This window comes from Halichoeres trimaculatus, unplaced genomic scaffold (genome assembly GCF_033239565.1).
Source record: "Halichoeres trimaculatus isolate MK-OKI-2021-1 unplaced genomic scaffold, fHalTri1.1 fHalTri1_scaffold_8, whole genome shotgun sequence".
Taxonomy (NCBI): Eukaryota; Metazoa; Chordata; class Actinopteri; order Labriformes; family Labridae; genus Halichoeres; species Halichoeres trimaculatus.
This window is the reverse complement of record NW_027437186.1, coordinates 10,311,810-10,339,488: the sequence shown is the minus strand read 5'-3', so window position 1 is coordinate 10,339,488 and position 27,679 is coordinate 10,311,810. Positions and strand designations below refer to the sequence as shown.

The 27,679-nt window shown below is 40.2% G+C and overlaps 2 protein-coding genes across 2 annotated transcripts in view; one reads left to right on the top strand and one right to left on the bottom strand.

The window, feature by feature from the left end:
• Positions 1-2,015: 2,015 nt before the first annotated feature.
• mcfd2 (multiple coagulation factor deficiency 2, ER cargo receptor complex subunit) lies at positions 2,016-7,812 on the bottom strand. The gene is made up of 4 exons (XM_074676348.1): positions 7,697-7,812; positions 6,945-7,115; positions 6,633-6,792; positions 2,016-3,765 (listed from the first exon to the last, which is right to left on the bottom strand). The coding sequence occupies exons 2-4, from the start codon at positions 7,112-7,114 to the stop codon at positions 3,634-3,636; spliced, it is 462 nt and encodes a 153-aa protein (XP_074532449.1). The 5' UTR covers position 7,115; positions 7,697-7,812; the 3' UTR covers positions 2,016-3,633.
• A 4,316-nt stretch (positions 7,813-12,128) lies between these two features.
• ttc7a (tetratricopeptide repeat domain 7A) overlaps positions 12,129-27,679 on the top strand; it is a 68,553-nt gene continuing 53,002 nt past the window's right edge. The window contains exons 1-9 of the mRNA XM_074676349.1: positions 12,129-12,273; positions 16,041-16,204; positions 16,306-16,474; positions 19,104-19,234; positions 19,439-19,563; positions 22,039-22,117; positions 25,537-25,706; positions 26,623-26,686; positions 26,861-26,998. Of these exons, the coding sequence (XP_074532450.1) occupies positions 12,144-12,273; positions 16,041-16,204; positions 16,306-16,474; positions 19,104-19,234; positions 19,439-19,563; positions 22,039-22,117; positions 25,537-25,706; positions 26,623-26,686; positions 26,861-26,998 (1,170 nt within the window). The 5' untranslated portion in view covers positions 12,129-12,143. The remainder of the gene's footprint in view (positions 12,274-16,040; positions 16,205-16,305; positions 16,475-19,103; positions 19,235-19,438; positions 19,564-22,038; positions 22,118-25,536; positions 25,707-26,622; positions 26,687-26,860; positions 26,999-27,679) is intronic.

Here is a 27,679-nt window from a genome sequence, read left to right as displayed (position 1 = left end):
TTTGTCATTTGCCTAAAGATGTGTGGGGAAAGAAACAGTTGGATGTTATTTTAATGGAGAAAGTTCATCTGCATTATTTGACAGCACAGTTTGCCTCAACAGCAAAACTCAAATCTTAGCGAGAATATTTACCTCATTTCTACTCAAAATATGTCATCACGCTTTAAACTACTGGGGGGAGTTTTTGTACAATTAAGACACAGACTAAATCAATGCTAATGACTCTTATAGGCACCCCTAAAAAAAGAGACCCTCTGAACGAGAATAAATCTTTCTGGTTTATTATTTCTATCACCTTTAACAGCTGCCAGGAAACAGGAATAACAGCTGTCTTGAGTATTTGTTTGCATTTTTCAGGGCAAATATTCACAATCAGTGGTTTGTTTGACTGTTGACAGACAGCAGGGAGAGCTTTTGAGAGTATTACACTCTTTGTCCTCTGGGGGCGCCAAAATCATACACAACCCAAAAGTTCCTCACAACTTTAATTTAAGCCACATTAACATTATAGTCCAGGGCCTATATGTATGACCAGACATTAGTGATGAAAACAGACTGTTTGTACTAACAGTAAAAAAAAATGGTTAAAAAGAGTGATAATTTTAATAGAGGTAGACCCACCATTCCAGGTGCTAACGGCAGGATTACAGCTCCTTCAGCTGTTTAAAGGCAGACATCACATGATGCGTTAATGTTTGAGACAAAATATACAAAGACAGTGGACAATCCTTTGGAAAGGTGGTGATGTGTGGCCATACAGCTAATTTAGATTTGAGACAAAACATTTTTTCAGTGAACAGATGAGATAAGGGAGACAATCCAAGTCTCAAACCAACAAATCTCACTGCCATCAGTTTTACAAGTTTAATTCAGTCTTTGCTTTGATACGCCTGGGTCCTTCAAGATGTGTCTATTGGAATGTTGGAGTTCATAAACTGCTTTAAGAGTTATTCACTACCACACACATTTACTTTGTTTAAGATCACCACACTTTCTCTTTCTCTTTGTTTACTTGATTAACTCACTAACAACAGGTGCTTGTTCATTCTTGTAATAGAGCTCAATTTTTCCGGCTGAAAAAAGTTTTTCTTGATCTTCTCTCAGTCACACCGTTACAGCTTGTCAGGTTTATCACTGTATATGAGTAGTAGTCAAGCGCAGTTTGAATTTGTTGGATGGGGTTTTCTTGGAGGTTCCCCTTGATTATGACATCATCTGCACCTGCTTCTCTTTCATGGTGTAATCAAATAACTGGATGATTATTTGCAGTCGTGCATGCGGCTAACGCTGCAGCCAAACGGGCCGTTACATAACAGTCGTTTTTTTTTTTTTAATAAGTATGGAATTTAAAGGCAGGGTCTGCAAGAATTTTCATTACTTGTTTGTCAACACAACATTCAAACTGGGCTCTTCCTCAGTGCTGGCTCAGTGCCAGCTGCAGCACACATCCACAGCCTCGCGGCTAAGTTAACACACTCACTACCCCAACAACCACCTGTAATATTGTGTTTTTACGTGGGAGAGACTCAAGCCGTGCAATAAAAAAGTTTTATCTGTTTGTTTCATTTGGTTATCACGTCCACTTTCTTAGCCGCTTGGGCTAGCTTCTTCCACTCCCTAATCAACACGCACAGTCACTTGCCCACTAGGAATGCTGTGATTGGCTGATGTAATCATGTCTACTCTCTGCCCAGAAACATCCAGACATCAACATACAGGCAGAGGATAGGGATGGAGGCATACACAGACACTGACACACATGTATAGAGGCAGGTTTATTCCTGTAAAAGTTGACATTTTACTTTTAATGAAAATCCTGCAGACCCTACCTTTAACTTTTGGCTTGTAGAATCTTGAAATGAGATTTTTACACAAGCTTACATGTGATGATAAATATTTGAGTAGAAGTTTGATAAATACACTTTTTAAGATTTAAAACCCTTGGTGTTTATCTCATCACTTTAGGTTGTCTGTAAAAGCAGATTTTTAAATAAAACAACTCAAACTGTGTGATTTTCAGCCTTTAATGTTTCACATTCCAGAGACAACACCGTTGTGTCTGTTGTGTTTACATATCTGTATTCAACAATCTGAGCGGATCGAAGAATCAACACTGGATGGCAAAAATATAAAGTTCATTTGTATGAAATCAAAAGTCATAAAGAATCACAGATAGATTCAACAACACCACTCTGAGGCATGTTTGATCCACATCTGGTTTAAAGGCAGCTGAAGCAAACCTGTAATTATTCATCTCAAGTGCTTTACTGGTAACCAGTGTAGACAACCAGTTTACTTTACGTTTTATCCAGTGACAGAGGAGCTGCAGTCTGAGGCTGATTTACATTCACTCCATCATGTCTGTTAAACCATAAAGCTGCAGCCTGGAGGTGAAAGGATGTGACAGGTTTGTGTGATTGTGGTGATCTTCATGGAGAAAACAGAAGACAATCTCTCATTTAGATTCATTTCCTTGCCTCCTTTCCTTTTCCCTAAGTCTCTCACACCTCAGACACAAGCACAAAGGTGAGGAGAGGAAATGAGGCGCAACGGAAAGAAAAGAGAACAATTAATTCATCATCTCTTGTCTCAGTACAACTTAAATTTTCATGGATGATTCAGGATTCTAGTGAGAAAGATTTCTGCAAACGATAATTTTCATCTTCCTGAGAAACATCCTTCAAGATGTCACTTAGATCTGATGTGTGTTTTCCAGCATAGGCTGTAGAAAAATATAAATAACATGACAGGTCCAAAAGTGAAGCCAAAAGACCAAGGGCTCCCCCACCTGGCTGGTATTTTGGCTTCACTTTTGCACAACAGGGGGAAGCAGAGTCTTTGTCTACTTTTATACCATCAGTGATCACAAGAAAGAGAAACAAACAAAATATAGAAACGTTAAACTCCTCAGTCTCTTGTTCTTCTTTGAGGCGTCTGCTCCTCAGCTCTGCAGGGTTTCTCCCTCCTCACACAGACCTCGTTACGCTACATACACAGCATGTGAGCAGGTGAAGGCCTCTTTACTTTGTGATGTCTCGTCTTCCTCAGAAACTGAAGACATCACAGACAGATTCATTTGGTCCACGCAGCAGCTGTATGTTCATGTAAATGTGATTTCAGTCCAGCATTCGGTGTGATGACATTCTGTTAAAATGCTACAGGATCAAACTGAAAGCACCAGTAAAGGAAGCACACACACACACTGCAGAGTGTCCTGCACACATGAAGAACCAATCCACCCAAAAAACAAACACAAATTTATGAATCTCACTTTGAAATAAAGTGACAGTCTTTGTTAAGTTTGTTGCTTATAAAACAAAAGATTCTTTTAAGTTTTGGGTGAACTGGCCCTTTAAAAGGCGATATCAAGGAAGCTGCAGAAATGAAAGCTGCAAAAATATCCCCATATGTGTGAGCACACACAAGAGTCAAAGGCATTTATCCTCCTTTTTTTGCTTTCTCTATCATTTGGTTTTTAAATCACAAATTGTCTGAAATTAATACTGATACCTCTGCTCCCAAGGAAGCAAACAGACATTCGACGATATCGTGGTCAGCTTCTCTTCCTGCAGGTTCCTTGGCGGTTTCGTTGTTGTTATGGTTGTGGAGTAGAAGATGTGTTCAGATGATGCTTCATTCCAGAGATTTGGCGAACTCTGCATAATCGATGTAACCGTCGTTGTTTTTGTCGTCGTCCCTCAGAACCTCGTCGATCAGAGAGATCAGATCCTCCTCTTTCATGGGCTCAGAGTGCTCTCCTCGCTCCTGAGAAACACAAAATCAAAAAAACATGTCCATATCATTAACAACAGAACACACTGGCAAGCAAAATAAGATATCAAATCTGCTCCTAGTAGAGTGTGAAGGGCATCCCAGTGGATATTCCCACTCAGATCTTGCCCTTCTCTTATATCCCAAGTGGCTCTTATCTACTAACATTTCATATCAGGATATTTACACCTCTTGTCCTGCGTCTTCTATGTGAAAACACACTGAAGCTTAATGGGGTGGCAAAGTTGCTCCTGATAATCCTCCCATGGAGACACTAGCGTAGGTGGAGGGCCATTAAGTGATGTGAATCCTCGCTTTGAGACACAAACATCGCACCATCTCAGGGTGCAATGTGTAAGTCTAAAGGAGAGGGACTGCAGATCTTTGCTCCAGTGCTGTCGTTTCAGTATCAGAGGCTCATGGCGAGTGTACTGTTTACATCCCCAAAGACAGAAGAGAGATGAGAGGGGAGAAACAACAATTTCATACCCAGGAAATTTAGACGGATATGAAGCTACTCCTGGAAAAAGAAGCTACACTAACAAACTAAACCTCAATATACTAGAAAATCACTCAGAGAGTGCAGACCACCACCAAGCATATTACGATTGTCACCAACACTTAAGTCTTACTTTAATGTTATACTCCCTTTCAGCAGACTGTCTGCTACAATTTGGTGTTAGTTGCAGGTTTGTATGATAATTTGTTTCCAGACAGTGTTGAAAATTATGATGACCCAGTACATATTTCATATTACAGATCTTAGTATCCAGAATATTTCCAGGATCTGTATCGTACTTTTACATCTGTCAGAAATTATGGTGACCTTGTCTTGTATTGTTTTGTAAAGCAATCCGACCATTTATCATGGAGTTATATACACATATGGTGAAAACAGCCCTATCTCACAATGATAAAGAATCCTTTAAAAGAAAGTTCTGGATCAGCTCCAAAATTTAATCACTTCTTCCTTATCCCATTTTGAACATTTTCTGAACATTTCATCAAGATTCTTTTGTAATTTTTTGAGTTACATAATCTCCTTGAGGGAGGTAATAAATATGAAATTGTTTCAAATCCAAGGCCTTTCGCAAACACACTCTTCTCACAGGAGGAGAAACCAATCTCTAGAATACAAAACACACATGCAGCCCCTCCTGCATAAGTCCTCCTCTGTTTGCTAAGTAGCTACAGGGGAATCATCAGCTGCTGAGGTGAGGCTGTGAGAAGCACAGAGAACAGAGGACACAAGAAAAACGAGGGCGCATAACAACACTCAACAGAAAACTGCTGACTGCAGGTAGATAACACCTGAGAGTCAGGAGTCAGAAAGACACTCAGCTCCCCCAAACAACCGGTCAGTGCCTGTAATCTGAATTTAATAACACCACTTGCATTTAAACTCACCTTTGGTGCTTCCTTTTCACTTTTACAGCACCATGATCACACCAAAGTTCTGTTTTCATGAAAGTTTCACTAACAAAAGTTTTTTTTTTTTTACTACCTTTTATGTACTTCACTTTGTTTCAGCTGTCGTTGTTTTAAATTGCTTTATAAATAAAGTTGAGTTTAGCTGAGTTAAGTTTTACATGCAGACTTTTTGGACAGTTTGGATCTAGACAGCGTTTCAGCAGCATCTCATCTTTCATCTGACATCTTTGGGAAAGCAACTGTTGAACTGCACCCAGTGAGAAAATCAGAACTGGATTCAGGTATTATGAAAAGATTTTTGTAGGTTTTACTTTTGTTGTTTTACCCCCCATACACTGCAAAACCAAAGAGCTATGCAGTGTTCATGTCTCATTTCTAGTAAAAACATGTTATCAGACTCACATCTGACAGTGGAGGAAGAAAACTTTGCTTTTGTTCCTTAAAATAAGAAAAATAAGAGTAATGTTGTAAGACGAGAAACTTAAAAAGTTTGGCAGAAATTTTTACTCACTTTTCAAGATATTCAGGTCTCATTATGTCAACTAATTAAGACATTTTTGAACTTGTCAGGTGATTGTGGCTCATTTTGAATCTGAGAAGATGATATTATTAGATATAAAACATAAACACTTGGTTCGATCTCAGTAACTGCAGTGTTTATTGGCCAGGGGTCCAAATTGTTCTTATATTTAAAATATCTAAGAGGTCATAAAGTCAATAAAAAGCAATTTTTAGATCTTACACAGTCTGACAAAATCTTAAAACAAAAAAACAAAACAAAACTTAATTCTGCTATTCACAATCAAATGAAATTCATGAACTGTTATTGAAGAGGGATAAAAAGCCAAACATTAAATTGTAGTGATTATAGTCATACATAAAATGAACAATCTTTCAACTCTTTTGATCTTTTCTTCAAAATAGTGTTTCTTTCTTTTCTTTTCTTTTTTTTTCAAAGGCCAAATCTTATTCTTGGCTTAATCACACGGCCACTAGCTTGTCATCATTGAAGTGATTGAACCAGTGGTGTTTGTGTTTGTGTGTGAGTGTGCCCCCTTAGCTAATTATAACATGACTAACTGCCCTCTTGGGAAAAAAACATACGTGTTTAAGTGCCCTCCTTTTTTTCTTTTCGCTCATGCCCTTCAAAAAGTCTGTGCACTCCACTGGACACAACAAACAGGAATCAGCTCAACTCCAACTGACCAATGCCAAAATTATCAGCCGATCACCCAAGATCTGTTAACAGGTTGAGTATCAGCTGATTTATGGATCAGTGCACCTCTTGTAAATGCCTCCAAAGTCACCAGTCAGAGTGAACATTGGAAGCAGTGGAAGTTTTCTTAGTAATTATGTGCTTTAGGTGGTGACAGTTACACCTGATTATTTGTATGGGCAGAGTGTACACAAACACACACTTATCCACTCACCTCTTTGTGTACGTGTGTGATAGCAGTGGCCAGCTCCAGCCCATCAAGCAGGTTATTTCCATCGTAATCGTGCATCTTAAAGTAGTGCAGCTGGAGCTCCTGGGGGGTCATCTCTTTCTCTGGTTTGTCGATCACTCCCTCCAAATGCTCGATGATGTGGCTGTGAAACAAAAGCCCCACAGGGACACAAAGTGAACACTGCTGCTGACTGAGCTCAAAGTTCATCATTCAGTGTAAATAGCAGCTGGATCACACATCTGCACGTTTCAGAAAGGGAAAAGAGACAATACTTGGCGTGTGAACATCACTCACTCTTTATCATGGACCATGTTTTTGTCAAGACGACCATGTCCTGTGACATGAGCTGCAGACTCCATGATCGTCTGCTGCTGTTGGGGATCCACCTGAGAGTAAACAGACACACAGCAGGAGAGGAGGAGGAGCAGAGCTCCCCACTGTAACATGCACCTGCTGCTCCTCATCCTTCAGACAAACAAGAGACAGAAAGAGAGTGATAGAAAGTTAAACAATTGATCTGTCTGTGATCTGTCAGTGCATTACATTTACTATTTGTGTTGTGTTGTGATTCCTTTTCCAGTAGTTTTTATTCATAAATCCAGCTTTTTCTACAGTATACAGTTTTCCCCCACATTTGATTCCTATTTTCACTTTATCAGAGCTGCTCTTACTTATCACCACTTCAGGTTGTGCAGCAAACAGAGGAGAAGGAAATAGCAACGTGACGTTTGTAAATCAAAACTGTGCAAACAACACAACAGTTAAACGGCAAATATAATCAAAACATACAAAAGAGCAGTATTAAATTCCTTCAAATATATAACCTTCACATGGTCGATAAAGGGAGAAAGTTGTCTGTCGATATTTCTGAAGTAAAAACCTGTTAACGGAAACATATGCTAAGAGGAGGTACTTTCTGATAAGATCTGCTAGCTTGACTCTGTATTTCAGGACTGTGCAGAGGTTCAACGACCTGTAAATAAAATTCAGTCCATGTTAGAAGTACCACTACATTATAACTGCGACAGAAACGTGATCATACTAACTTGTACAGTAGTTGTCTTCGCGGACCGTTGTGTTGGTTCCTTAACTGACTGGAAACGCTACTGATTAGGCACAGGCTTTCAGGACCAAACGGCTTGCCGTAGCCCCACTTGGACACGACAGCTCATTGTGATTGGTTCAAGTTTTCAAAGAGTATAAAAACAGGGCGAGAAAGTACTCTGTAAGTAACTCAAAATCCGCCTGGACCAATCATTGACGGTTTTGTGCTCTGGAAAAAAATTGTAAATTCTGTTTTCTGTGAAAATGATGAAATTTCAGCTGTTGAGCTCATAGAGTTGTATATGCAACTCTTTTTTGTTCCCAAGGTTAAGATCTGGGAATCAGCCGGAATTAATTCGTTATCATGGGAAAACCAGCAGTCTTACCTCGAGGAAATGAGATAAATATGTCAAGGTTTGGAAAAACAACCAGAATTTGCATTTCATGGCGACAAAATGAGTTATCTACAGGTATGTAAGGTACAGGTATATTTAACAGTTGTGTTTTTGTGTCAGCTGTCAAGAAGTTAACAAAAACCAAGATAACTATATTGTAACTTTCGACCCTTTAGTATCGTAATTTCTGCTTGTTCACACCTGTATGGTATAATATCAAACCATACAAGTGTTGAACACTATTATTAAAATGTAAAAAAAAAAAAAAAAAAAAAAAAGTACAAGATTTGTAGATTGAACAAAAGTTTCACTTTACAAAGTAGACCAAGTTTTGGTAAATTTATTTTCATTTTTACCGACTTCCATTTATTTTCATAAATATAGCCTATGTTTTTAGTAGCTATTCATACAGCCATTTTATTGTTATTTTAATCGTAAAAAGAAGACAATGTCAACATAACCCTGCTGTTTTCCCCCATTGGGTCTTGCGTTTCAATAATAAATGCAAGCAATTACTACGAAAAAAGAACTACAAAGGCAGCTCAAATCAACGATAAGATAAATAAATAAATAAATAAATAAATAAATAAATAAATAAATGAATAAATAAATAAATAAATAAACTTTTGAATAAACGTTTTAATAAAACAGTAGTAAAACCGTATGAAATAAAATTGAATTTGATCAAACTCGTGGTTCTTGCAGTGAGTTCACTTGTCAGGCAAGACTATCTTTGATACTGCCTCTGTTGACGTCATCAGGGGGCGTGGCAAAGTCTCTGTCAAACTGCACACAGTAACACGCTGTGTTTGTTCACGTGTATTAGTCTATGGTTTGAGTTTTCCGTGCAGGTGGAGGAGGGGAAGCGAAGTCACAGAAATGTCAAGTTTCCAGAGAGAAAATGAAGCCGCTAAATCTCTTTTCAGGAGACTCGAGGTTTATTTTCTGTCATTAAAGTAGCTCAGTAGTCTCTGACCCTTGCCTCCCCCTGTTTACACCCTGTGTTTATAGTTATACCCCCTTCCAACATTTTACTGCTTTCCTCCCTTACTACAACGTAAAGAGAAATATATTTTTTAAATTGTCTTATTGAGCTGTCCCTGTGAAGTTTGTTAGATTTGTTGCTCTGTTTCTGAGTGAGTGGACTAGGAAGACAAGCAGACCAATGCTTCTGAACAAATCATGCAAAGTTATGTACTGTACTGTGTCACTGTACTCAGTGATTAAAATGTGATTATTAAAGATAGAAAACAGGCGTATCCAAACGCCCATGGTGTGTGTTTTGGTTGTAGACTTTGCAGCAGCAAAGCGCAGCTTTCTGTAAGATGCTGCCTCTTAAGCCTTTAACCTGATCCAGTTAAAGTGTTAAAGGGAAGATTAAGGACATGTCTGCTCAGAGGAGGAGAGCTCACTTCCTTTTTCTACAGGCAGCTGTAGATTAACAACTCTCACTCATTTCGAGGAACAGAAGAGCAATGTTAATGAGAGTGTTTTTATTAATAGTGTGTGTTAAAGTAGAGGAAGTCAGTTAATCAATCATCACTGTGGTTATTTTCTTCAAACAGTGAACAGCTTTCTTTGTGTTTGTGTCTTTCCTCATTATTAAGAAACAGAGTCAACATTTTGTCTCATGAACTGTGGTTTGAAGTTCAGTCATTATTTGAGATTTTCAGCTGTTATTGTTGATACACTTGTTTGGTAGCCTATTGTGCATATGATCTCATTCATGAAGGCTACTGTCGTTAGATTTTCCCGTACTTAACTCTGTGCAGGGATTTCTTCAGATTTCCAGAATCTTTTGTTGATTGATTTTATTGATTTTACTGTAGATACTGAACTCCCCACATTCTGTGTAATTTTTCTCTGAATTACAAAAAGAGACCTCACAGACACAAGCGGGAGACAGAAGCTAACCTTCTGTCTGCCAGATAGACACACATCAACCCTGAACATAGCATGTAACTAGATTGGAATGCTAAAGTACGTCCATTATCCTAAAAATATATAACAGTATCATGAATCTGGAATTGAGCTATTTGCTCACTCAGTCTCTCGTAGAGTGAAGAACCTTTTCTTTTCTTTCTTCTGAGAGACTTCTGGATTCCTCTTTTTAAACTCAGCCTTGTTATTAACATATTGCATACCTTAATTAGTTGGAAGACGTTCCTCCAGATGTTTATTTCTTTTCTTTCCACAGTTTTTTTTAATGCTTTCTTGTTCTTCTTGGATTATTCTAAATCAGTTGCTTGTAGCAAATTTAAAATGCAGGTGTATTTTCCATGAAACATTTTTTTCCTGTCTCAAATCTAGTTTTATGGTCTTTGCTCTCATTTTAAGAGTTTAAATTATTTGCATCAAAATTCTATTCAAACAACTTTACACAGCATCCCAACCATAGAGTGATAGGTATCAGCTTATAAACTGTGTGACACCCAAACAGACTTTTAATTTCTTTACTAAGCACTATCAAAAACTAATGTTTACTGACAACTCACAAAAAATGTTGCTATATAATTATGTTAATGATGTATAATTTGTATCCCATTTGATAAATTGGGTGGTTTTGACAAGTTCTTATTTTTGTTTTTTTAATGGTAACACAGTGCTATTGCAGCAGCGCTATTACCCCGCTATTGCAGTGCTATTACCCCGCTATTGCAGTGCTATTGCAGCGCTATTAACCCACTATTGCAGCGCTATTGCAGTGCTATAACAGCGCTATTAACCCGCTATTTCAGCGCTATTGCAGCGTTATTGCAGCGCTATTACCCCGCTATTGCAGCGCTATTACCCTGATATTGCAGCGCTATTGCAGCGCTATTGCAGCGCTATTGCAGCGCTATTACCCTGATATTGCAGCGCTATTGCAGCGCTATTGCAGCGCTATTGCAGCGTTATTGCAGTGCTATAACCCCGCTATTGCAGCGCTATTGCAGCGCTTTTGCAGCACTATTACAGGGCTATTGCAGTGCTATTGCAGCGCTATTGCAGCGCTATTGCAGCGCTTTTGCAGCACTATTGCAGCGCTATTACCGGGCTGTATTGTAAAGTGTTACCTTTTATATTTATTTATTTTTATTTTTTAGCCAATACACATTCTTTTGATGCAGAAAATGCTTATTTTAAGACATAAGTCTTGAAAATTAGAAATAATTTCCCTGAGAGAAAAAAGTGTGTGGATAATTTCAGAAAAGGACCAATTTATAACTTCAGCTTGCTATAGTGGTGTGATAATCCTCATGAAGGTTGAAAACATTTTTTATATTTTTATTTATTTATTTACATTTTTAAAGGAAACAGTTTTGAAACACATGTATTAAATCGGCGATATGGATTAGAGCAGAATAATGTGCATTTTTTTCTTTTCTTTTTTTTCTTTTGCTTTGTTTTGCTTTGTTTAGAACATCAGCAACACATTTGCAGGACAAAATCAACAGATATAAGAAACTCCACATAGGGGCGCCAAAATCGAGAAAACGGAGCTTCTTACTGGAGCTTTGAGATACTTTGTCTTTCTGTAAAGGCATGTGATAACCTGGGAAATTAAGTTTTATTTTGAAATAATAAGTCTCTTAAGTTAAAATTGGTGGCTGACATGTAGAGATATTAACATTTTTGAGGAATTGAGCATATGTTATTTGTTGTTATTTTATAAACAGGCTATGAGTTAATCGTGTAAAAATACTAAACCATATAAATCGATAATCCTATAATATTATAAATAAGAAGCTTGTTTATAGGTGTCCTCGTTGAATGCTGCACACATTTCCAGAGAAATGACCCGGTTAACTGATTTTAAGTTCATGCAACGTCAATAACACCCAAATCATAACACACAGGCTTCTGCAATAGAATTACACTAGGCCTATTACTTTAGTCTTTATCTTTGTTGACCCTTCATGTCAGTAGTAACAGTTCACACCCCTCTCCTCCTCTTCCTCCACCTCCTCCTCCTCCTCTTCAGTAAGTAAGCTTACACATTTATTTCACCCTCCAGTCTGCAGTCACTCCCATCGTGTCCGGGGACTACAGCCACCACCGGGACAGAGCGCCCATGGCAGCCCGTGTTTCCTTCACCCAGATCCGGCTGGAGGCGGAGGCGGAGCGCTGCCGGGCCGAGTGTCAGTGGGACCGGATCCCGGCGATCATCGATCAGATGCAGGCTGCGCGTTTCCACGAGGACGGTGAGTCGTCGGGGGTGGGGGGTCATCTGAAGTGTTGGTCACTTGAGGACGATTTTACCTGGCATTAATCTGAAAGAGTAAAGAGAAAAATGAAAAGTTAAGCCGTTACTTGTTTTTATTATTATTACCTATTATTATTTTTTATTTTCTCGCTTTCAGAGGAGTTAGAGTTGTTTCCAGATTTTGTCACTTTATTTAAAGAGAAGTCTTAATGAAGAATTTCCTGCTGCTAGAAGAAGACAAATGAACTGTATCTGGAATTTAAAGCATAAACTTCCAAATGGCTTTGACCTTTAACTCTGGAGGAATCTGAGTTTTTGATCTCAGCGCACAAATTGGACTTTGGACTCAAAACAAGACAAGGAGCAAGTGCCAAGGATTTCTCTGCAGGTTTAGTCCACAAATAAGACAATATTCAGCAATTTTAAAGCACAGTGATAATGACAGAAGATTTCATCTACTGAATTAGCCTCAGTGGGTTATACCTGGATTCAAAGGGGGCTCCTGGACAATGATAAATCATCACTCACTGCAAGTTTACAGTGCACTTAGTAAATGACTGAATGGGCTCATAATCAAAAGTGTTTCAGATCCCCCTCATCAGTCACCCTGGTTGCTGGGGGATAAAGTACAGCACTTCAAAGAAACAAAGGTTTTCTTTCCTTTGACTTTCTGCCTTTACCTCATGAAATCCCTCTGCACAAGCTCAAAGAAATGCACACACACTTTTTTTGTCCTGTGCCTCATAAAACATTTCTGTGCTGCTGACTCACTAATGCACCTGCCTCCACCCCTCACACACACAGAGTAAATATGGGTACAGGTGACTTTACTGCAAGTCAACAGTTATCGTGGCCGCAACTGGCTGATGGTGCAGGTGGACAGTTTGCACATGCAGTGAAGTGTTAAATCAATGTGTTGTTAGTGTGCACGCATGTATGAGTCACATCAGCTGATCAGACATTCATGGAAAAAGGATGAATCAGGAGAGCTACAGCACCACTGCTGCACACTTTTAGATTGGGGAAGGAGGAACTTGATGACAGGTGTGAGGAGTTTGATTTAGTGATGGTTATAATTTATGGGATAATGTGCAGTTATGGGATGTAGAGGGACAGGGTTTGACAAGAACCTGATGTGAAGAGAAGGGGTCTTGACACATCCTGAAATCAAACTCCTGCACACTCTTTAACGGTAGAAATATATTTTTTTCAAACTTGTCTCTACTGAAATTGTAATTCGTAAATTAGATAGAGCACAGGGGTTTGCCTGTGGCTTTTTTTTTTTTTTTTTTTTATGTTTTGTTTTTTTTCCTGAAATGTTTAGTGTAAATAAGTAATTTAATGTTGAATATCCGATTGATCGACATTGACTGACAGCTCTGTTGACCTAAAATTGACAGGATGCTAACATGAGCTAAAGCTGCTTGATGTCTAACTGATAAAAGGCCAACAGATTAAGATATATATATATATATATATATATATATATATATATATATATATATATATATATATATATATATATATATATATATATATATATATATATATATATATAATTAGAAGTGAAAATGAGAAGTTTACATTGGCATTGATTCATTTCCAGTCTTTATTCTTATACCATTTCAATTTATGTAGAAGGATGGTGTACTTTTTTCTATTGTGTTATATAACTGGCTCCCTTGAACAGTGATTTCCAACCTCCGGGCTGCGGCCCCCTGATGGGCTACAAAGGAATTGCAAGTGAGCTGCCAAATCATTTCCAAAAAAGTTTTTTATTTTTATTTTTTTTGCTTTGGTTAGGGCGTGTAATTGTGTAAAAACAAAACTGTAAAACCTGTTGTACTAAAGGTGTTGTGACATCCTAAATGTCGTGTGTTAGCGACTGGGGAGTTTCCAACATGTTTCTTCTGTTTTCATTTCATTCCTTTCTGTTCAATCTTCAATTAAAGAAGTGCTCCGAGAACGCACCACATGGCCTTCATATTCATGGGGTTGGAGCAAACGGCAACCTCTGGTCTAAGAATATGAGACAATGCGGAAGTGCTAAAAACTGCTGTTTCTCAAGTGTTCGCTTAAGGCTGGCTTCAGAAGAACTGAAAGTCACATACACACCAAGCCAAAAAAAAAGCAGGGCTCAAAGGAGAAATTAACCTATTTACAGCCTGGTTAAAAAATATTAAGATCTTGAGCTCGCCCAATCAGAGGCACAGCACAGGTCATGTGACTGACAGGCGCCATATAGCTGTACGTTAAGCCCTTGCCACCCTTAATATGGCCACAATTCTCGATCTGCTTTATTTACCGTTTCAGAAACAGACTGGTGACATCAGGGGAACTACTTCCATGTTTTATACAGTCTATGGGTTGAACGTAGGTTGCAAAAAGTTTTGGGACTTAAAAGTGAGCCCTGAGTTGGAAAAGGTCTAGAGCACGGGTCACAAACCTTTTTGAGACTGAGGGCTACCTCATGGGAAATGAGTGGCACGAAGGGCAACTTGTCTGATAAAATCTTTCTAAACAAAATTGCACAGACCATTTTGATAACATTAATCATAAAAGTAGTAATACTATGTCAAGAGACTGCTCACAGGTCAATGTTAATTATTTCACAATTACTATTAATGATTTACAGAACAATGATGTTAGGAAGGAGCTCCCTTGTAGCCAGTGCTGTTTTTCGGAACATGCCTCACGGGCACACTAAGTGGGTCATGTGGGTACCCAGGTGCCCACGGGCACCACGTTGGTGACCCCTGGTCTAGAATCACTGCCTTAGAGGCAGCACAGACTACAGCACAGAAATCTGATGCATGGAATGATGTCCCAACGACAACTTTTCAATCCAGCTCCATGAAACAAAAACAGATGTTTAAGAAGTTGTCTTTCCAAGTGGTTAAGTTGTGTGTCCCACGTGAAGACCTGGCATCTAACTACTCAAACCTGTGGCCTCTTTCCCCACTCTCTGTCCTGGTTTTCTTCTTTTTCCACCACTATGTTCTTTCTGAATAAAAGAATAAAAAAATTCACCAAAACAACTTTAGAAAGGTTGGCATTGTTCAGGCTGACATGGTAAAGCATTAGTCCAGGTCTTTTAAAACTCTGGGGTGGATCTGAGGCATCAGCTCAGCTGTATCACAGTGGCAACTTGACTTTAAAGCAATGTCTTTAACCTCAACGACTCAAAGAATGTGAAATTGTACGTTATCACAGCACAGCATAGACTGAAGTCTAAAGTCTCCAGCTCATGTGGATCAACCTCTAACCTCTGTCTGTGGTTCAGGCCTGAGAAACACCCCTGCTGTTTCTCCCTCACCTTCACCACACAGTGACAGCTTCAGCCTTGACTGTGCTGATAAAACTAACAGGCAGATATGTGACGCGTATCAGGATGTAAACACTCTCACAGAATCAGTGTCAGATCACACACACAGGCACACAGAGTGCAAAAGGTAAACAGGAAGCTTTAGCTGAGTGTGTGTGTACACAAAATCTGAGGTCTCCTCCTGGACTGTGGAGGTGGTTTAGCGTACGTCCAGCGCTTCTTATCATGTGATTATACAATCCAGCTATTTAAAGAGAGCTTGAGGGAAATGTAGACTGTTGCCTCTACTTGAGGAATATTTGAGCTTCTCCCCCAGAGTTGGTGGGAAATGTTGTTTTAATGGATTCACTGAGGTTTACTTTGGCTACAGAAAATAATGACCTTTGACCCTCAGCTCAGACTCTGTAAAACTCAGTTTCTCCATCCTGACCCCTCTTCAGATGACTACGGGTTGCTGCTGATGGCTGAGGCCCTGCTGGAGGAGTGCCTCCAGGAAAACATAGACCTCCTGCGGAGCTGTACTCCTTTAATAGACAAGACCCAGCCCAAACTGTGCCGAGCTAAGGGACACCTGAACTCAGTCCTGAGCCGAGGCCGTCTCACAGTGAGTGTACAAACAGCTAACAGCGTGTTTGACTCTGTGCAAACAGCACAGGAAGCCTCTTCAACACTCAGCTCTCATATTTCTCCTCTTCCATACCACAGCCCAGATACCTGAACGAGGCTCTGCTGCTGATGGCCAAAGTTCACTATGTGCAGGGCAGATACCGGGACGCTCAGGGGATGTGTGCCAGGGTGGGACTGGAGGAGCTAACGCAGGACATACAGCCCACCTACCACCTCCGACTGCTGGCTGAGGCTTTTGTGATTAAAGGTACGTCTGGGAGAATGGAGGAAAACAGAAGCTGTACTGTTTTTTTCCCAGTGGGGAGAGTTTTCTGCAGCCAAGACACAGATGAACAGAGGCACATATCTTCAGGTATCAGTAGGAACTGAGAGTATGTGAATCCACTGAGTACATCAGACTCCTGTTTATCAAACACAGACGACCAGTCAAGGGTGTACCCCTCCTCTCCCCTAAAGACAGCCGGGGTAGGCTCCAGCCACCTGCAACTCTGAACAGGATAAGCCGTAGAAAATGGATGGAAAGGGAACTTTGATCCCTAGAAGCAGATTCTCAAACTCCGTCATTTAATTAGTTAGCTTAGCACCTCATCACATGTGCTGTTTCTGATATGTTCATGTGGACACAGGTGCAGTCACACATATATGGGTGCACACCTACACACACACTCAACATTGTCTTTTTTTTAAGTCCTTATCGAAACAATCACTTTCCCCGACCTTGTTGTCATGAGTTGAGGCTGAACTGTATCCTTCATGCATGAAGCACAGGGCAGGGACGGAGCCAGGATTTCAATTTGGATAGACCAACTTTGAGTGGGCCTTACATTACAAAAGTTAGTAAATAACTGTTACTATACTGATATAGATATAGATACAGTAATGTTACTATGTATGTTTTAGACCGCAATGGCTTTCAATAGAATCGGCCAAAGAGTAGCGCTCTAATGCAGTAGTTCTGAAAGTTTTTCCAGTGATGTACCCCTTGTGAAATGTTTTTTTTTTTCTGCCAAGCACCCCCTAACAAGCGGAAAGCATTTTTGGTTGGAAACAAGGACGTAGAATAAAGCGCTGTACCATTAGTGTCAATTGGATCTAGTACTCAGTTTATGAACTTAAACTCATTTCGGATCCAAACATTGATTGATTAAATAGTAATAAAGGAACTTTGCGTGGTTGCTATTTTTTGAATATACATCGATAACACACCAATGGGCTGTGCCACCTCAACTTTCCATGTATTATAGTCTGTAGGAGCAGCAACATTAACCACATTTGAATAAAAGACAAAAAATACAGCTTTTCCCCTAATCATTCTCCAGTCCTGAAGGTGTAACATGAGACTGAATGAGTCATAACTTTTTATCAACAGGCTAAAAGTTGCCAAACTTGACTGTTTTTATGAAGACAGAGTATCTAACAATAACAAAACAAGCGTAAAGTGACAAAATTTGTTATAATTCCTCTTTAAAACCAATTTTAAAAAAAGAAAAGTAAAGACAAAGAAAAAAAATCATTTTTTTAAGAAAAGTTTGGGGTGGGCCTGCCAGAAAGTGGGTGGGCCTGGGACTGTTGCGCCCACCCATGACCCCGCCTCTGGCACAAGGTATAACTATGTGAGATCTATTTTTGAAACAAAGACATTTACAGCCTTACTTTCCAGATGTTAAAAAAACATGAAGTATTAGTTATCAATAGACCCTGAGCTGAGAGTCATGTGTCCTGAGAAATAATGAATAATCAATGAAGTTATGCTGCTGGGCCGCATAATATATAATCTACGCCCCAATGCACTTTGCAATAAGATTATTATTTTTTTAAACTTAAAATCAGCTTCAGAAGATGGAAAGTCCTGTTTTCTGTGAGGTTACATTTCTCTTTTTGTAACTGGGGTCTGCTGCACTGAAGGAAAAGGTACAACAGCTGTTCTGGTTTTAAATAATCTCTAAAAATAACAGGTTCCCCTATGTCAGGGTGTTCTTTGGAAAAGTGTCAGATACTCAAAATGATAATTAAAAATTTTAAGAGACAAAAAGTTTTAGAGGACAGACCTCTATGGTTAACAGAAACAAGTCACTCCTGTTCATATCTAACACCAGATTTATCAGAGGTCAAAGGTCACATGCAAGGAGCATGAATGCTGCTGTCCCGTGAGGCCTGTGTAATCTTATTAAGCTATAATCATGTCATACATTTCCTGATGATCGTACATGACCTCATAACACTGATGAGGATTTTATGACAGAAACTTTGTTTTTGATTTCCTCTGTCCCTGATGCTGAGCCAGGTCAAATCGTTTAGGGGTCGTGTCTCTCCTCCTCATGGATTCTTCTATATGTTGTTGTGGGACTGCATTCAGACATGAGTATTCATCTGGTGATAAATGTCTATTGGCAGCTCTCTGTTTATTTGATCAGGCTGGCGTCCGGCCTGAAGCTGCAGTCTGCCGCAGACCTCCTGTGGTCCAGAAATATGCTGTTTGTTTGCGTCGTTAAGTCGGTAACAGACTCCAGAGCAGGCATCTGGACCAAGACCTGACCTGCTCTCCTCCTCCTCTATGATTATGCCTCAGCACAGCATCCGTCTGTGAGACACAGTGTGAGGAAATGTGGGGAGGAAATTAGAACAAATGCAGGTTGTGTTTGTAGGCCGCTGACCTCTTCAAGGCCATCTGGTTTTGCCTTTTTTTCTTCTTTTAAATTTTGTTAACTTAAGCAATGAGTTGAGTGGATTTGATTTAATCCAAGGTATGTAAATAAATGCCAAAATCAAGAAAATATTTGGTGCTCCGCATCTGTTTGTTACCCAATTTCTGTTTGAGGTGAGCCAGAGCTCCCTTCCCACCTGTGTCAGGTCTGTGTTTCCTCTTTCGCTCTCAGGTCTGTCCCTGGATCACCAGGCGGTATCTTCAGTGTCTCGTGTCCGTCTGTCGGAGAGGGAGGAGGAGAGTCTGTCCTGTTTCCTACGAGCGTGTGACGCCGCGCTGTCCTTCCTGCAGGAGCTCGATAAGGTATGTACAGGTTTTCACTGAAGCATGTTAATGTGCTTTTACTCTATGTGCCTTTTTTAAAGAGTTAAAAATGTAAATACTTTCCACTCTTGACTTGGAGGATCACATATTCTGTGTTTATGCTGCAGCTATGATCAAATAATGCAGAAAAACACACCACAGGTTCTGCGATGAACATAAATGTTTGTGTCCTTATAATTTCAGACTGTATCGACCCCTGCTTCTAAGACCTTCAAATCCAGTGTGCTAGCTCCGACGCCTGATTTTGACCTGGGCTACTTCCTGCAGGCTGCGTTACAGAGCGCTTACCTGTGTCTGCTGCAGAGAGGGTGAGGCCGACTAACACAAAAAACACCTGTTTCACGAACAGCCATTTCTACCTGGTAAAACTACAATGTATGTTAGAGAAAAAACATATTTTTATGAAGAGTGAGCCAGTTGGAGGAGCAGCAGAGACATTTTCAGAACAAAATCACAAACAGACAAATACAACCACAGCACGGTACGACAACAAATCTGAGACATAAATTCATTTATATTGCACTGTCCTATAGAATACTCTGAAACTACATTTAGAAGATTTCTTTTTTCAGAGTCTGTCTAAGCACGGCAGACAAACATCTTCAGGGTATTATGAGAGCACAGACCACCCAGATCTTTGTTTCTACTGAAATTTCTAAACACGGATATGGTATCACTCAGTCAGTAGGGAATTATAAATAAAAGTCAGCTAAAGACACACACACACAGATGGAAACAGGACACTTAGACTAATGAAAAAATGAAACTAACTGAACAAATGTAAACAAAGCTGAAATGATGAATACATATGAGGGAATTTGCAACTGCTTAAACCCTACAACTTCTTATTATCTATTTATTTATTTATTTAGGTTTAGCACTGTATTTATTAGGGATGGGTATTAAATTAGGTACTTTTATAGGTATTGACTGAATTCTGTCAAAAGTACCAGGTACCGATTCATGTAAAACCAAAAGGTACCATGTTTAGGTACCTAAATGCGTCCTTATGACTGTGAGGGAGTGGTGAGTGAGAAGGTGATTTTCCATACTGGGCATAAACACAGCATTGCAAGATTAAATATTGAAGAATAAATATGTTAAGTGTTACAGTATTCAACCAGTAATTAAACTTCAGACCCAAAAGCAGGCGGAGGCAAAGGAAGCAGTTGCAAAGGGGTTTTTATTTTGCCAGGAGGGGTGCTGAGGGTGGGGGGTGTATTAGGCAGGCAAAAGTCCAGGAGGCAGTGTGGGAGAGCGTGGCAGAGTGAGGCGGAGAGGTAGGAGGCTCGTGGAGACACTGGAGGGAACAAAGGAGAACACAAGTTACAAACAATGAAAATCACTAGTAAGATTTCTTCTATGAATGAGATACTCAAAAGTGACAGCCGATGTACCACTGGGTGAGCAGGGAATAATCTGGCACCGAGTCGTCCCTCCACAGAGCTTAAATGCAGCCTCCAGGTGATTATGATCCTCCTGAGGTGTGCAGGAGTCATCAGAGCAGAGTGAGGGGAGGAGGAGGGAGATCAGAGAAACACAGATCACCACATTAAGTTGAAAAACTGTATGTTTATTTATTTTAAAAAAAAGATATTTTTTACCACATGAACACAAAAAAGTACCAAAAATTGACACCGTGGAGTACCGGTACCAATTGCCAGGTACTGGGCATTGGTACCGTATCATTTCAAATGTGAAAGGTACCCATCCCCAGTATTTATAAATGAATGCACACTATTGTCTGGTCTATGTTTATCTATGTATGGCTAGTTTGGTAGCTAGAGTTTATATTTCTCTTTTCACTTCCTTGAATAGTTAATTCCTAACCTGAGACAGTTAAACCTTCTGCTTGTTGATATGTTCAACACCCATTTGTCTTTTTAATCTCTGTTTGCCTCTCTATTGTTGTAATCTCAGTCAATTTGGCCTTATTGTTTTATAAATAACTTAAATTTACCCCTCACATCTGTTTATTTTTATGTTGCTTCCCATAACATTAGTGTATACAGGAAGTAAATACACACACAGAGTAATGTGGTGTAGATGGTGAGAGCAGAAATAAACCGAGGGTCTTTACTCCTGTTCAGTATGGTTGTTGTTCATGTTGATAATTTTTTTTTAAGGTTTTGGTTATCATTGTCACGTTTTTGTCCCTCCTTTCTGAGCAGTTAGCAGGTGGTTGTCAAAAGTAGCTCTGCTTCCAACCCGTGTTATTGCGTGCAGAGTCTGTGGAGAAGTGGGTGCAGAGCTCCTTGACCAGCAGGTGTCAGTGTTGCTCTTTAACTCAGAGAAGCATTCAGTGCTGGGATGTGACCAGCACTGGCTGTCCAAGTTACTGAACACACCCAGCTTAAGCTAATGCAGGCTAATCCAATACACCGTTAGAGAAGCCTCTGTTATTATTTTCATTTAAATAAAGTGATTTTCAAGCTTCTGGTGCAATGTGCCAGTAAATGTCTTCCTGCAGCCTAAAAAATATATAAAGTATTCTGAGAACGACTTTGAATTTCATTTGTACAAAACTCCAAAGAAATATGGAGCAAGGATCCTTAAATGTTAACAGAGTTCACTGGGAGCTTTCTTCAGTCTTTGTATGATCATAAATTTTAAAACATTCAGTGTCGAGGAAGGTGTTGATACACCTTTGTGAAAATTATGGATGCTTTAGCTAACTTCACTTATATATATATATGTGTGTGTGTGTGTGTGTGTGTGTGTGTGTGTGTGTGTGTGTGTGTGTGTGTGTGTGTGTGTGTGTGTGTGTGTGTGTGTTGTGCCAGTCATCTTGCACAGGGTTCACACCAGCTGCGTCGGGTGCTCAGGGTGGTGGAGTGTCGAGGCTCTCAGAGCTTCAGGAAGGTAGGATGTTGCAAACATATATTTGTTGACACACCTTTCATGCCAGGGTTTGTTGGAACTGTTAGGCACTAAATATGCATTTATTCTATAAACTCTGAAACAAAACGGCACTAAGCACTCGCAGTTCGAGAAGAAAGGTGGGCCAAAATGATAATGGAGCTTTTATACAGATGTCAGAACACATGCCTGAGCAGATTTTGACATCACTAAGTAAATCTAAATGTCAATACATTTTTAAACTGTGGGAGTGTAGATATGTTCAAGTTTATTAGGTCTGTCTTCGAGTTGATCAAGAATCATCTCTTCTTGAAGTTTCAAACAGGCTAAGCTCTTGTGTAGCTTTAATGTGCAGGCATCAAAAGTGAGTTTTTAGGCCTCAGTTATCCAGAGCAGTGACTGAACAACCAGAATGAGGCTTAGAACAACAAACATGGAAGTGGGGATGTGAAGGTAGGTATGTGTAAATATCTTCACAAAGCAGATGAATTCATGAAGCATGTGAGAGAAAAAAATTGGTTTGGTGCTGTGAATTAAATGATGATGAATGATCTGAATATTCGCAAACAGAAGTAACTGATGACGTGTCACCAGCAGCCTGACATTTACGTCCAGATGAGAAAAAGTGAACGGCATGTAAAGAAAAAAATGTGTTTTCTTTCTAAGTGGTGAAATAAAGGAGCCAACATTCAAGTTTAACACCAGTTTAAAAAAAAAAAAAAGTATTTTTATCTCCTCCTCATAAGGGCTGTATCCAAACTGTTTTTAACCTCTCCCCATTCACATTATTCACTCGTTCATTCACATCATCCTCTGCGTTTTCAAATCTGCAAATTTCTAGATTTTGAGGAAGGGCAAGTATAATGATAAAGCACTGCTTATTACATAAAGCAATGCAAAAGACTTGAAAGAGTAAAAAAAGAACATCATAAACATTCAGCAAAAATGTTTAAAAACGTTTAAAATATTTGAAAATACTTTTTCAACAAGCAGCAAATGAATAGTGATTGTAGGCAGTCAGTAACAGTAGAGGAAGAGGGATTAAAATTTGGAAGCAGCAGAATTTAATATGTTTTAAGACCTGTTTTAAACAAGCTAACACAAAACGAGATTACTACTCTTCTGTTACAGAAATAAAATGAGACAACGTAATAAAAAAATTCTGTTGAGAATTTTGTTGTTGCAATGCTGCAAAATATGACAGTAATATGACGTTTCTGGGCGGAGAGTAAGTGTGGTTGGATCAGCCAATCACAGCATGGCCCAGTCCGCAGGTGACTTTGCGCGTTAATTAGCGAGTGGAAGAAACAATCCTGAGCGGCTACCATAATGAACGTAGCACAGATAAAGAAAATACAACCAGAGTGAAACAGCCAGACAGATAATGCTTTTCCCTGATTGAGAGTGAAGCTAGGCTCAACTTTCACTCACTTTCGGGCACTTGGAGAGTAGCTCCAGTCCAAGGGCGTGCTTTCTACTGAGCAGGTACGTGATTAGCTTGTGCTAACATACCACCCTGAGACTCTGCTGCACGAGGTTTCTGGGCTAGTAAGTGTGTTCACAAACTGGCACTGATCCAAAGAGGAGAAGCCCAGTAGGCCTGGTCCGATAATTTTGCTGGTTGATATTGTTTCACAATAATTGAAGATAAATTGATATTATTTTGAGACCAACATAAGATAATAATATATCATTATAATGCAAGACACCCTTACAAATGCAATAAGATTTTATTTCTCACGAGTATTTTATACTGTAGTAATTGGAATATCAATAACTTTCAAATATCATAAACAAACAGTAAAAGTTAAATGGGTTTTCAGTCAAAAATTGCGCATAAAGGAGAAAAACAAGATTAAAGGGTAGCATTTCTTTAGCAACATAGCAAACTACACTTTCTGTGTCCATGTAAATTCTCACTCATCACGCTTAGTTATTCTGAAGGCTCCAAACCAGGCAAGTGGACTGTTCAGCACTTGGGGAGATGTTTCTCCTCTCATCCATGAGGCTTCATCAGCCTCATCATCTTCATCCCAAACTATAAACAGTCCAGTTGTCTTGGTTTGAAGCTTTCAGAATAAACTTTCTGTGAGCGCACTCAATTTTGCGCTGTTCTGTTTGTATTAACTTTGTCCATCATACACCATTGTACGGTTTTGAAGCCAAAATTCCCCCGTCACAGTCGCAGCCATTGAAGCAGTTGTGCAGCCAGAGTCTGTGCAGTAGAGGCTGTGAGGGATTCTGAGAGAATCTGAGTGGAGCCAGGTGAAAAAAATAATTATTATTTTTTCGAGAGTCTAATCGCTTCTTAACTCTACCTCCTGACATATTTTACAATCCCCGAAAAAAATACATGAGAACGGCAGAGAACAAACAGTTCATGGCTCGGGTTAGTTGTTGACATGACTGGTTTAGGGGGGAAAAAATAAGCCTTCTCAGAAAGCTTAGAAGTAAAAAACACAAAGAAATACATGAGAACGGCAGCTGTCAATCATCGTTAGATGTGACGTAAAATCCCATTTTTAACCTCTTATAAACTAATGAAAAAAAAACTTTTCAGGAAAAAGAGCACTTGAATACAAGTCAGCCAAATAATATCTTCAAATCACTACAAGAATCAGACGTACGAAACATTTCTACTAGGAGTATTAATTTTTTAAAGTTTGGCCACAGCCCATCTGGAATGACTGGAGAGCTGGATTTTTTTTTTACCTACACTGCAGCCAGCCACCAGGGGGAGCACTTTTCGTGGCGACCTCACTTCAAGCTGAGCAAGATGACGTCCATTTTTTATACATTCTATGGTTGGGACTCTGCATCTGCAGATGCAGATTTTTCCCCCATCTGGATAAACTGGGTCAGGTGGTTGTGTTTTAGGCGTGCAAATTTGTTGCATTGCCTTTTTACGTTGCTGCACACTGGCTCAACGTTGATGGGCTCACCTTGCTCATTCGGTTTGAAGCCGAAATGTTCCCAACCTTCGTGCCCCTCACGAGCTCAGGCAACTCACTTGTTGAACGCTGTATGTTTGCGCTAGCCTGATGCTAGTGCCTCCGCTTTGCCCAGAGACAAAGATTTTGTATGACTGACAAGAGAGTTCACTCTGCTCACTCCACTGCGGAACTAACATGTCCAGGTGCTGAGAGTGATGCACAGAGCAAACCCTCTTGACACTCTGTCTATTGGAGGCGAGAGAGGAGGAGAAAAAACACATGCACATTTTTAATTGCACGATTAATTGATTTATTGACTATTGTCTCAGGCCTAGAGCCCAGTTTGACTTTTGTGTTTACTTACAATTTATACTTTTAATGCTTTTAATTTTGTGTTGAATCAGATATCTGTCAGTTTTTCTTTAAGCCCATCAGGTGACTTCTTGTGTGACTCTGATACATAATCTGCATGTTGCTTTTTCCACTCAGTCTGCAGCGAGGAAGCTAGCAGAGGTCCTGCTAAGCTCTGTCAGTGAGGACAGCTACTGGCCCCCACTTGGCCCCCCGCCCTCAGCCTGGCTCCACAGAGAGGGCGCCGCTGCCTCCAAAGATGCCATCTACCCCACCGTGAAGCCGCCACAAAGATACAACACTGACGGGTCAGCTGTTTGTCATTCTACCCGTTAAACCCCCATACAGTCCGTTAAATTGCCAGGGGGCTGTACAAGTTCATCACACTTGGGTTCAAACAGAAAAAAAAATCACAGTGTTGGTTGATATTATTGACTGGAAATACCACAGATGGCTCTGTGATGTCATCCATTGGTTTCTAACTGGAAGTTTTAAAGCCCCACTGCTGCCTTCAGGCAAATATCTGAAGCTTTTAAGAAGAGCTTTTAATAACTCCCTGGCTAACCTTTGTGTTTCAGAAAGTGACATTTTATTAAGACAGCGTGCAGACATATTCTGTAGTATACGGTACATTAGAATCCAGTTTTCATCATAACACAACATGACAGAGCTGCAGCTTTGTCGGTACGTTTGAGTGCTGGGTCTGCGTTTCCCTGTTTGTAGGATTCCTGCACTCACTGCCCAGGCCCCTGCCAGCCATACTTAGTCACAACCACATGACTAATCCTGCCCACACTATCATACAGGAAGATCCAAATCCATGTCTGAGATTAGGGAGAGGCGGAACAGGAGACGTCACCCTGAGGACCAGTGTTCCTCAGTGTGTTTGTGCCTTTAATCATCAGTTTCCTCTTTTTGAAAACGTGTCTGGAAACAGAGGGAGGGGAGGAGAAGAGAGCGGTGAATGAGAGGGAGGGGGAGGAAGGAGCCTGCAGGTGTGTGTGTGTGTGTGTGGGCAACATTTGAGATAGTCCTGCACAGTGATACACCTGGAGGTTCAGGTTGTGTTACAACTCCACAATGAGGCAGAAACTGGACACTTACAGCAATCAGACAATCTACCTGTGGCCGTGTGTGTGTGTGTGTGTGTGTGTGTGTGAGTGTGTGTGTGTGTGAGGGATAGACTGTTTGTGGCTCTACTTCCTGTTTCCTGTGTCCCTGCAGTTGCTTCTGTCCTCAGGACGTGGTGGAGGAGGCCGTGCTGCTGCTGCTCATCACAGAGTCCATGGTGAGCCACACATTCACTCTGCCTCTTTTCCCCTTCTTTGAACCTTCTTCCTTTCAAAGCTTTAATAAGAAGAATAGGCATTTCCCTCCCTAAGTTTTCCTCCTCCTCCCTCCTTATCCTCCCCTTATTTCCCTCACTCTTCATCTTCATCACTCAGATTCTGTCTCTGTCCAGGCCAGCGGTGAAGCGGTGATCAGTCGTCTGCCAGACCAGGCCGAGGCTCGCAAGGCCAGCCTGCAGGATGCCACCTCTGTGTATGACCTGCTCACCATCGGCATGGCCAGGAGGGGGCAGTATGCCATGCTGTCTGAGGTGTGTTCACACACATGTATACACACACACACACACACACACACACACACACACACACACACACACACACACACACACACACACACACACACACACACACACACACACACATCTGACGCAGAAGGACTAAGCAGAGATGAGATGTGATGGTTTTGACTGTCCTCACGCTAAGAAAACCGATTTTCTCTCCCTTGTGTTTTTGTCTTCCTCCTCTTCCTCCCTCTAGTTTTAGTTTCTTGCTCCAGATTCCTCCTGTTTTTCACTTTTTACAACTTTTTCTTGGACAGCCTCCACCCAGAAGTGGGGGAGCTGTGGAGAGGAGGTTAGAGGTTGCTCTTAAATTAGGATTGTCCACCTGTCTGACTGATTCATAGATAGAATCAGTCATCCAATAAGGAAGACCACACACACACACACACACACACACACACACACACACTGAGGATCAGTTGGCTGATATATGAGCCTGGTGCAGATCATTTATTAAAGATGAGATGTCATCTACCTCTGATGTGACGAAAAGATTCACTCTGATTGATTACTGACTGGAGGCTTCATTAATCAGTGCTGTAACTCCTGCAGCTTCTGATTCTAACATCTCAAATCAGCAATCATTTTATCATAATATTCAATTAACTGGATTTGAATAAATCTTTGATCCCTAAAAAGTTTATAATTTTT

Excerpts from the sequence above, each read along its gene's own strand:
- mcfd2 (XM_074676348.1), bottom strand. The coding sequence starts at position 7,114 with ATGAGGAGCAGCAGGTGCATGTTACAGTGGGGAGCTCTGCTCCTCCTC. Across the intron at positions 6,793-6,944 it reads AACATGGTCCATGATAAAGA|CCACATCATCGAGCATTTGG; the intron begins GTGAGTGATGTT and ends TTTGTTTCACAG. Across the intron at positions 3,766-6,632 it reads TCACACACGTACACAAAGAG|GAGCGAGGAGAGCACTCTGA; the intron begins GTGAGTGGATAA and ends TGTGTTTCTCAG.